Source organism: Canis lupus, chromosome 6, assembly GCF_011100685.1.
Source record: "Canis lupus familiaris isolate Mischka breed German Shepherd chromosome 6, alternate assembly UU_Cfam_GSD_1.0, whole genome shotgun sequence".
In the NCBI taxonomy this organism is placed as follows: domain Eukaryota; kingdom Metazoa; phylum Chordata; class Mammalia; order Carnivora; family Canidae; genus Canis; species Canis lupus.
The window spans coordinates 22,510,342-22,521,223 of NC_049227.1; the positions used below are offsets into that span (position 1 = coordinate 22,510,342).

At 49.8% G+C, this 10,882-nt stretch overlaps 1 protein-coding gene across 6 annotated transcripts in view; it reads right to left on the minus strand.

Annotated features, from left to right (window-relative positions):
* Positions 1-10,786, minus strand: part of UBFD1 (ubiquitin family domain containing 1) — a 33,340-nt gene extending 22,554 nt beyond the window's left edge. For 2 of the 6 annotated variants that reach the window (XM_038540038.1, XM_038540037.1), the window contains exons 1-6: positions 10,520-10,786; positions 10,005-10,337; positions 8,633-8,841; positions 5,566-5,631; positions 5,306-5,411; positions 1,406-1,488 (exon numbers count right to left, since the gene is read on the minus strand). In XM_038540038.1, the coding sequence (XP_038395966.1) occupies positions 1,406-1,488; positions 5,306-5,411; positions 5,566-5,631; positions 8,633-8,841; positions 10,005-10,337; positions 10,520-10,544 (822 nt within the window). In that variant the 5' untranslated portion in view covers positions 10,545-10,786. The remainder of the gene's footprint in view (positions 1-1,405; positions 1,489-5,305; positions 5,412-5,565; positions 5,632-8,632; positions 8,842-10,004; positions 10,338-10,519) is intronic. The other 4 variants (XM_038540040.1, XM_038540039.1, XM_038540041.1 and 1 more) reach the window with 3 other exon arrangements.
* Positions 10,787-10,882: the final 96 nt, after the last annotated feature.

Sequence of the window (10,882 nt, forward strand, 5' to 3'; positions counted from 1 at the left end):
TAAAGTGTTAGCCATCCAAACTGCTTTCTTAAAGGACGTCTGAAATGGTCCGCTCAACTTTTTGGGAACCCCACTCCCCCGGCTGCCTGAAAAGTGGGGCTGCGAATGCCACAGGGCAAAACAGGTAATAGGAAAGACCCAAAAGGGAGTGAAGGGGCTCAGCTAAAAACATCTAGAAGCCGACTTTGTCAACAGGAAAAATCACCAAGTAGGCAGAATGAATCCGTCTGCCACCCTTTAAGGACGAGGGGTGAAGGGCTGCCAGAGGGCCTGCAAGCAGCCCCCTGGACGTTGCCACTCCCAGGACATCCAGGAGCCCTGCTGCAGCCTGGGGCCTGCAACCCCAGCCAGGGCCTGGCTTTAGGGCCTCTGAGTGGACACACACCAACAGGGCAAGGGAGGGGACCTGTCTGACTTTTCCCTCGAGCCAGGAGACCTGCCATCCTCCCAGAAGAGAACCTCCAGAACTCCAGCCCCCTTTCCCTGGGATCTTCCAACACCTCCCTCTGCAGGGGATTTTTCCAATACCGATGCACAGGTCAAGCCACTTGCTGCTCCTTGTCCCTGGAACGGGGCCGACACGGCTACAGCGCTGTTGGCTGCCGCTCAAATATCTGTCTCCCCCCAGCTTACTACTGGCTCAGGTCGGGTCCCTGTCATAGTGATCATAGTGACTTTGGGGTTCAAATAACTAAACTGGACTCCTAAAGTGTCCCCTCCTAACAGTGCTGGGAAAATACAGGAGTTTGCCTAAGCTGCTCCATGCACTGCCTCACTGAATTCTTGGCTTTGTTCTGTACGAACCTGGGGAGTGCCTCCAAACGTTCTGTCTTGGAAAGAATAGCCTGCTCTCTTTAGAGTACACCTCCATACAAATGATGACCATGGACCCCGTCCTCCCCGTGGTGTCCTCAGCCACGTGATGGCTGCTGCCTGAGAAGAGTACCACTTCCACGGAAGGAGACCACCCGGTGTCCTCACAAATGCCAAGGCTAGTGGGAGATTTTGTTTTATACACAGGACAAAAGTTAAAATGAAAACCCACAAGCCAATCCTCCTCTTTGTGTTTATTTTCCTGATCTAAAGACAAAAATATTACATAGAAGAGGAAGGTAAAGATATAAAACATATCCCCTTTAAACTGATGGGAGGGGAGCGGTGGGTGTTGCAAAATAAACTTAGGAATAGGTCACAGATTGAGTTCAAAGTAGATGAAGAAAACGTGAGGGTCTTTTTTTTTTTTTTTTTTTTTTTTTTTTTTTTTTTTTTAACGTGAGGGTCTTAAAACTGCATCTTCTGAATATTGAGCTCACTTCTTCAGTTAAGAAAGCTCAGAACTCCATTCCCTGCTAGCTGAGCAGAAGCAGGAGTGCAGTGAGAGGCTAAACCACGCCGGGCTACTTACCATCATGTGGTAGTCTTCATGTCCTTCGATAGGTTCACTGACCACATTTTTAATGGAGCCCATGGGCAATTTCTCAGTCCGCTCTAGTTGAGAGGGATTACAGTGATTACTCAAAGGCCCTCCTGTCCACTCCTGTGACTCTGCAGTCCCTCATCAGGGCTGGTGGCTCTGGGGATCTACTGTAATCGCAAGTCTCCCACGTGCTCTAAGGACGACGGGACGGGGTCTTCTGACCAGTGTACCCAGAGCTTTGCCTGGCTGTTGGGAACTTCTTGGGAGCAAATAGGGAACAAGACTTGCCCAGGGCATATATTAAAGGTCTCTGGGAGCACAGTGAGCACCTTCCTGGTGGTATTTTTAAAAGTCTGGCAATTTATAAATACCCAAGGATTTCCACTGCAGCCTTCTTGCCCGAGCCCCACGTTGACTAAGGTCATTGGCGCCTGGGGGAGGGACAGTCAAGAGGACCAAGAACAAAGGCAACAGCATGCCCCCGTGGCTCGCAGGGGCAGGGAGTGCTTAGGGCTTTCAGACTAGTCTCTATCCCATCCTCCTCCTCACTTGCCCTCCCACCCCTCGCCCCATTCCCTCTCCCAGTTCCCCACCCTCCATAAACACACACCTGAGAAAGTGCTCTTAAACATTTACAACCTTTCATTGTACCTCAAGGTACCACTTATCATGGGTGGAGGGGAGCAGAAGACATTTTGCAGCAAGTTTAAGGATGGCAGGTAAGAGAGAGGTGGCAGTGAAGGATGGCAGGAGTGAGAAGAGACCGTAGGAAGTAAGCCCAGTCCCACAGCGTGGGGCAGGAGGCAGAAGGGGAGGCGCAGTACCTGTGCTACAAGAACCCACCCCCCAGGAACAGCAGACACAGCAGGGATGGGGGAAGTTCTCAGCCAAGTTAAATCAAGTCAGAGAAAAACCCATTACAGCCTCTGCAGAGAAAAATCTGGAAGAGGGAGAATCTGCCAATGGAGGAGTTGACAAAATGGACCTGGAATTCAGAGGTCTGGGTTCTAGCCTAGCTGGTGACTGGAGACGTTTGACTTCTAGCCCATGGGCCTTGGTGTCTGAAAAACGGGTAGTGGGGAGAACGGACATGAAGATGTCCATTCAGGTTGTGACTTTCAGTGGCTCTAAAACAGTGACCCACAGGCAGGACCTGACCAGCAGCTGTTTTTAAGATCAAAACTGTTTAAAACACTGGCCACCTTGAAATGTCCAGAGATTCCACTCAAAAATATAAATTTCTGGCTTCTCTTAAAAACCCCATCCTGGGCCCACATTCCTGAGTGACAGCAATGAGCTGGATCAAGCTGGACAGCCCCACTATGCACAGGGCACGGGCTCCCCCGGTGGCTCCTCCCATCTGCGTTTCCTGCCTAAGGCTGATTCTATTAGCTTGGGAGCTTGAGGCTGTGAGGACTACCTCCTCCACAAGCCACCACCGAGAGTCTAAGCTGCAAGGAGGAACCCCTGAGTGTCACTGGGTAAAGTGCCCTCCCCACCCCTGCCCCCACCCCAAGAAAGAGGCCAACCAGCTGCTGGGATGGTCACTTCACAGCAGCTTCTTGCCAGTGGAAAGATGAAGCCGGTGGCTGGCGGCCAACTCCCAGAACAAGCTGTCCTGCTGGGAGGGTGCTTCTGACACTCAGATGCCAAGACTCCTGGGCCAGTGAGAACACTGCCTGACATTATGCTGGTCCAGTGATCTGTTCGAGTGCAAACCTCAGCCTTGTTGCCTGTGAACACAGTAGTCCTAAGCCATGCTCCTGGTGAGAAAGGAGGCTTTCAAAAGCTTGGAAACTCCAACATGTCAAGGTTCTTTCGAGTGCCTTCTTGCCAAGGGAGAGAAAACCTCCACCACTGGTACGGGAGGTTCTGGTTCAGGCCTGCGGTGAGGTTGGGCTTCCTACACAACCTCCTAACAGGGCAACATTTCCTGAGGAACCAAAGAGCACTTACAGGCGTAATCCTCATCCGGCCTCCCCTGCAGGCCTCCGCCACTGGCCCCCATCCTCCCAGCCCACAGGTGACTCCCTGTACCAGCCCTAGCAGCTGCCTTCCATTAGACCGCCTGGGAGAGAAAGTGGAGGTCAAGGAAGAGGCAGGCAATGGGGAAGTCAGCGAGACAACGGAGAACTAAGCCCAATCACCTACAAAGTCATGGACGAGGAGGGGTCTGAGAGCAGCAGGGCAGCTCAGGGTGAGGGGAACAGAGCATGTACCCGGGGAAGGATTCGAAGGCCCACTGGAACACGGAGGGAAGCCCTCACGTGCTCTGCAACACTTGCTCTAACCACGAAGTTAGAAGCGAGGGTGAAATGAAGGACACACAGCAAGTTATCACAAAATCATGAGAAGACTCCTGCGCTTTTGGCACTTCGGTCTTTGTTCACTTTAAGAACCAGCCTAGAGCGACAAACGAGAATGCCTGGGTCGGCATTTGGAATGATAAAAACACTTCACATCCCATAGTGCCACTGATTCCCTTTCAGAAAACTTGAAGTCCCGCTTGAAGCAGAGTCCTACAGGATGGTCTGTCCCTAGAACCAGCTAACCTCATGTGACGGGACCCCCTAAACTTCTCTTTAGCGTTTACCTCTAACACTGAACACCTACAGAGCTGACAAGAATCAGGTGAATTAGGCATGTTTGGTTCCCTCCGGACAAACAAGTTAGGGAGGAATGAGTGCTCTGGGGATGTAAATGGAACACTCTATGAACAGAAGCAGGAGGACTTCATTTGGAAGGTGGGAGAGGAGTTGGGGACGGCTTCATTAGGAGAGGACATTTAAGTAGGGCTTTGGGGGAATCTCTCAACAACAAGGAATGGGAAGAAAGCATTCCAGGCAAGGGCCTAGTAGGAGCAAAGATGCTGGGCCGTGCAGAGCACGGTGAAAACTGCAGGCTGATGCAGCTGAAGCCCAGAGCATGTAAATGGGGCAAGCGGGGCAGAAGGCCAGGTCCAAAATTTGACAACACTGGATGCTGCGTTTAGGCATTTGAACTTGGCCTGGAAGAGCCAAAAGTTTTTGAGCAGGGTAACCAGGGAGGAAGACAGGGAGGACAGAACAGAACACAGGGCAGGGAAATAGGTTAACTTGCTTTAACAAACCAAGTTTAAGATTGCAAAGAGTCTGAACTGGCACAACAGAGTGGCAAAAAAAAGGGACACAGATAATTTTGGAGTGTAACTGACAAGACTTTGAACCGTCTGGGGGAACAGTGGGGGAGGATAGTCAGAAACAGTTCCCAGCCAACAGCAAGCAGCAAGCCCGTCCCACTAGGCACAGGCAGAGGGAGGTAGAGGCAGGCAGAGCACAAACAGGGAGGGAAGAAGGGGCAGGTCCTCAGTACGAGGAAAACATACCTAGCACGGGGACAGACTCTGACCTCCAGGGGTCAGGCAGGTGACAGGACGTGAACAAAGCTGATTCCATACAGAGTACACGGACAGGAAGCACTGTGGCATGGCTCATCTGAACCTACTACTTGGCTCCAGCTGATCGCTGCCAGGTGAGAATGCAGATCCAGAATAGCTAGACCTTTTGTTTTGTTTTGTTTTCAAGAGAAGCCCCAAAACCCCCACATCAGATCAAGTGAAATTTCTTGGTTTTTACAGAACGTGCAGAAATCCAAAAATCTCTGGGACCTCTGGTTTTGGGTACAGAGTGAAGAGCCACTGTTGATGGATCGGCCCTGACAGAAGACTGAAAAGAATGAGGGAAAAGGGTCCAAACAGAAGGTGAGCCATCTAGAAGCAAAGACAGAAAGCCAAGAGCACGCAAAGCACAGTGAAGAGAGATTTCAGGTGAAGCACAGTTGCACCCAAGACCAAGTGCTGCTGGGTGCCCGAGGCAGCAAGCCAGGAAGGGACGGAGGGCAGGAACCTACCTTTAGTGCCGATCCACAGCTGGTCTTGTTCTAGCTTGAAGGTGAGCCTCACTTTGCCTCCGGACTTATTGTACATGCCAGATAAGGGTACCGTCGGCAGGCGTTCCTGGAGGCAAAAGAACACAGTGACAGACAGAGACCGGAAACAAAGACAAGGAAGGACAAGGCACAGGACATGGGGACATGATCACAGGAACCTCAGAAAGGCACAAGTGAGGACTGATTCGTTTTCAGAATGCTCATGAAGGAGTCCACCTTACCTGGGCACCCTTAACAGATGGCATCACATCTTCGGGTTTTCCTTTATCCAACACTTTCCTGTGTTGCTATAACGTAAGTCAGAAAAAAATCATCAATCAATTGACGGCATCTTAGTCATGTTACTACCTTTCCGAAAAAGAGGAAGAAAGCCTTTGTGTTTTGGTTCAAAAGCTTTTAATGGGTACAGATTATGGGTTCTCTGACATTAAAGAGCAGTGCTGTCGGGCAGCAAGGTCTCTGATGATAGAAATGTCCTACATCTGTGCCATCTGAAACAGCAGCCAGGAGACACTTGTGTCTGCAAAGCTCTTGCAATGTGGCTAGGATGACTGAGGAACTAAACTCCCAATTTTACTGAATTTTAAGAAGCTTTATGTGGCTGCCATTTTAGACATCAAAGTTCTAGAGCAACTGAGGTTTCCAGATTACTCATTCAAATAAACTCTATCCTCTCCTCTGACAAAAAAAAAAAAAAAAAAAAGGCCACTGAAAGGCATAAGCATTAGGCTAAAGTGAACCACAAAGGGTGTTGTCCTCCTGGTAGGTACAAAATGACAGCCATTTCCGTCAGCTGAAACTCCTAGAGAAACTTATCACAATGCTGGTAGTCAGCCTAATTGCCTACAAGGGGCATTTCCTCAACATATGGAAACTCAGACTACTGCAGAAGTCAGCCTCACCCTCAACCTCAGCTAAACAGAAAGCCAGGAGAGACAATATTTTCAAGTAAAATGCCCATTACCCTGCAGTTATGGGCAGTTAACAGAGGCTTGAGGTTAACAAGCCTCTGACTCTGTCCTCCCGGGGGGGTGTTGAGGCAGCCCTGTTAAGGTTTGTCAATAGGCTCACAGCTCCCTAAAACAGTTCTTGAGCAGCCCAAATGCCTGAGCTTGTCTCCTCTCCACCTGTGGCTTTCTAGGTCACTATTTGGTAAGGCCGAAACCATGGAGCAGTGAGTGGGTGAAGGGAGGCAACTCCACCGAATTTAACCATCACATGGTCATGAGCCACTTGCAGCCCTCACTGGCACGGCAGAAACCTTCTGGCAGGGGGATACGCTCAATGCTGCCAGACTGCTAGCAGAAGCTCCCCATACGTTATCAGCCCCAGATTCCTGAACACGCTGACAAGACGCCAGGAGAATGGGTCCCTCTCATTAGGCCACATTAGGCCTCATAACTGGCCATCTACAAAACAGAGCAGCAGAGATTAACAGCTTAATTCGACTATTTTGCAAGCACCTTTTGAAATAATTTTCTCTGTACTGTGGAAAACAATTGAAGGCCGTTAAGCTGCCATTGGTAACTCAAAGCTTTTGTTTAAAAAGCATGTAATGGGGACGCCTGCCTGAGTGGCTCAGCAGTTGAACGTCTGCCTTCCGCTAGGGCGTGATCCCGGGATCCGGGATCAAGTCCCATATCTGGCTCCTTGGAGGGAGTCTGCTTCTCCCTCTGCCTGTGTCTCTGCCTCTCTGTGTGTCTCTCACAAATAAATACATAAAATCTTAAAATAAATAAAAATAAAAAGCATGTAATGCTCCAAGGGTGTGATCAGTGGAACACACAGTCACCCCTGACAAGCTCACATTCGACAAATTCTTTTTTTTAAGACTCTATTATTTATTCATGAGAGACACAGAGAGAGGGGCAGAGACAGGCAGAGAAGCAGGCTCCATGCAGGGAGCCTGACGTGGGACTCAATCCCAGGTCTCTAGGATCACACCCTGGGCTGAAAGCAGCACTAAACCGCTGCGCCACCCTGGCTGCCCACATTTGGCAATTTCATATACGTGGCAGCGAAAACAGATAAATGGAAAAGTCAATTGGTTACATTTTGACCTCATATTTGAGGGTGAAAAGGTCCAAATAAATACCTTTTGGATGTTAATACAGGCTCACAACTCCTTACCTAAAACCCTACAGACAGATGTTTTAGATTTTTATAAAACCCAAGTCTTACAAACTTTATAAAGACTACAAAGTTTAAGAACACCTTATACATTATCCTCTACAGGATCCAGGGCAGCACCTTATCATCAAACACATTAACATTTCTATAGCAAACTATGAATATTCACACTAATTCTGGTCAAGTTTTGGAAACATGCATAGAGAATTATGGGCCTATAACACAACACTATCCTTCTCACACTGTTAGCCATATGCCTTGGTGCCTAGGGTCACTAAAACTGATTTTGGTTCCAACTGATCTACTCTGAACAAGCAAAACAAAACAAAAAATGAAAAAACCCCAAATTGGTTTACTCTACTCAGGAACAGGTTGAGAATATCTGTTTTCCTGGAAAACTGCTAACCATGGCCAAGAGGTTCCATGACAACAGAGCGGGGTTTGCTGGGTGGTAAGACTGCAAGTAATGGTTCTTCCAAACAGTCCCCCTGTAGTGAAATACTCTCACTTTTCCTAATTACAAAAGGAATTTTCATGGCTACAATGAGCACAAGACAAGGCTGGATCTCTTCCATCCAAAGTGAGCAAAATAATATGAAAAAATCAGGCCCCCAATTCATGGACCAGGAGGGGAAAAAAAAAAACCCAAAGCTGGTGTAGTTATGTTCCTAGTCAGCTTCGTTTGGCTTCCTGAAAAAGTTAGTTTTAGAGGAACCTCTGAAAGATGCTGAGTTCAATGGCTATCCAGAAATGGCTTGTTGACTTGGGGGAAACCACAAACCAAAAAACAAATGTAAGCACTTGTACAACATGTGGGGTTAATTCTAATTCTGGTGGCATTTTTTTTCTGGCACTAAACAGAGGAGAAAAACTCACATCTGATTCCTTTCAATACCTGGTCTGAAGCCTGCCTTTACAAAGATCTTATCCTAAAGTAAATAGACTTGAGACACACTGACCCGCCAGATGAGACAAAGTTGCAAATCTCAGGTACTTGTCACCTTCACTCAACAGCCAGCCGCACCCAACTGCTGCCATAAATTTCCATCATGGGCCCTGTCCGAAAAGGAGCTTATTCTAGGGAGAATATAACCAGCCAAGGCTCCAGAAGACAAAGCCTCAAACTTCCCAAGATTAGCAATCACATGACAAACTCACTTTCTGCCTGCAGAGTGGCTCCTTCTTGTTCTCTTCGGCCTTTGCATCCTGCTGGGCAGCATCTTTGGGTGTGTTTACAGCTAAAACATCATTTATCGTGGAGCCAACCACCATGATCTTGGCTCCGCTGGTCACTTTTATTTCTCTCAACGTCTTATCCTCGGGGACAAGTCCCTTATACATGACTTTCTGCATGGCAGGAGGGAGACCTTGGGAAGAGGTAGGAGACAAGTGAAAGGAAGGTATGAAAAATGTATCTAGACCACAGCAGTGTGGCAACAGACACAATATTTCCAATGAATATTTGCCACCATATTTGCGCACTCGGGCAACTCACAATCTCTCTGAGCCAGTTTCTAAAATTTTATATTGTGAAGCCAATATATCCTTGTGTGTGGACTCCTCTTAAGGATTAAGGAATAAAACAAACAGAACACCTAGCGCAGTATCTGCTACTAATTGTTCAATAGTATTAGCTATCATTCATTCCAAGTTGTTTCTCAATCCTCTGATCACCCAAATACTAAGTGAGAATCCACAGGCCTAAGTGATACAGAAACCGGTAAGGATAAAGTTTTTTTTTTTTTTTTTTTGGGGGGGGGGTGGATAAAGTTCTTATCTTTATGGAGCTAACAGGCTACACAAAACCTAAAAAAAAAAAAAAAAAATCATTTCAGCAGGCAAAGTGCTGTAAACAAAACTAAAAACTAAATAGGAGGGATCCCTGGGTGGCGCAGCGGTTTGGCGCCTGCCTTTGGCCTAGGGCACAATCCTGGAGACCTGGGATCGATTCCCACGTCGGGCTCCCGGTGCATGGAGCCTGATTCTCTCTGCCTGTGTCTCTGCCTCTTTTTCTCTCTCTGTGACTATCATAAATAAATAAAAATTAAAAAAGATATATTTTAAAAACTAAATAGGAGGATCTGTGAAAGGGCCAAATGACAGTCAACAGCAATGCTTCCTAAATTTCCCTTATGAGAATCACCCGAGAGATTTGCTAAAAATACATTTCTGGCCACATTCCAGAGCCACTGAATCAAACTCTCCAGGGAAGAGGGTTTGGAAGCTGTAAATTTAACATGTGCCTCCGATGATTTTCATTAGAGATGTTTGGGGCACTGATTATAGGCCTGGGCCTAAGATTCGGACCTGGGCTTGAATTTCAGCTCAGCCACTTCCTAGCTCTTTGATCTTGGGTCTCATTTTCCCCATCTGAAGAATGGGAATCCTACACTTACCCCGGACACCTGTTCTAAGCATTAAGGAAGCGGATGCCAAGAGGGTGGTCAGTGCGTGCCCACAGTAGGAGCACTAGGAATCCGCAGGCGGGGTGGGGAAGGCTGCCCGGCGCTGACAGCGCCGCGGCGATTACCTGTAATCGAGTGAATCTTCTGTTTCAGCTCGGAACCTGTGCTGTCCAGGGGGAACTTCACGTCGTGTTTAGTCTTGTTCCAGATGATCTTCAGGTCCACCAGCTCCCTGCCGGCGCCGCCGCCGGCGTCTTCGCCGTTGCTGACCGAGGCCTGGGCCGCAGGGTCCCCAGGGGGCTGGGCCGGGGCTGGCTGCAGGTTGCCTCGCGCCGCGCAGGAGTCCTCGGCCGCCGCCGCCCCCGCCGCGGCTTCGGCCTCCACGCAGTTCAGGGGCCGCGCGGGGGCCTCGGTCGCCACCGTCTCGGCCTCCGTGTCCATGCCAGGTTCCTCCATGCCTGCAAGGGGGTTAGGGGGTGGGCGCTCGCCGCAGGCTGGGCCTGGGACCGAAGCTTGCACGGGCGCCGCCGAAGCTCCCCTCCCGAGCCAGGCTACTCCCCAGCGCCCAGGGCCGCATCCCTCCCGGAGGCCCGCTTCACCTGGGCCCAACCCGGGCGCCCGCCACCGCCGCCACACTCACCATCCGGGGCTCCGGCCGCCGCCATGATGATTGTGTACAACACCCACCGCTCCCGCAAAGGCCGCCGGGAAAAAGCGAGTTAGCTGAGATTGGCCCCCGCAGCAGCCCCTAATCTCGCACAGCCTGGCCGGAAACAGGTGGACGTTTCTATGGAGACCCGCCTCCTCCGCTTCCCCGGCCCGGCCCCTGCCACGCTTTAGCTTTCGAGAGAGCCGAGGGGGGCGGGTCCGAGAAACAGCCCGCTTGATGGATCCTGCCCCCTAGAGGCCGAGTGGGGCCGCAGCTGCGCTGCGGGGGCGTGGGCTTGCAGGCTAGACGGCCTGTACCTTTAAGGGGCGGGGCTGCGCCCTCTGTGGCAGATGC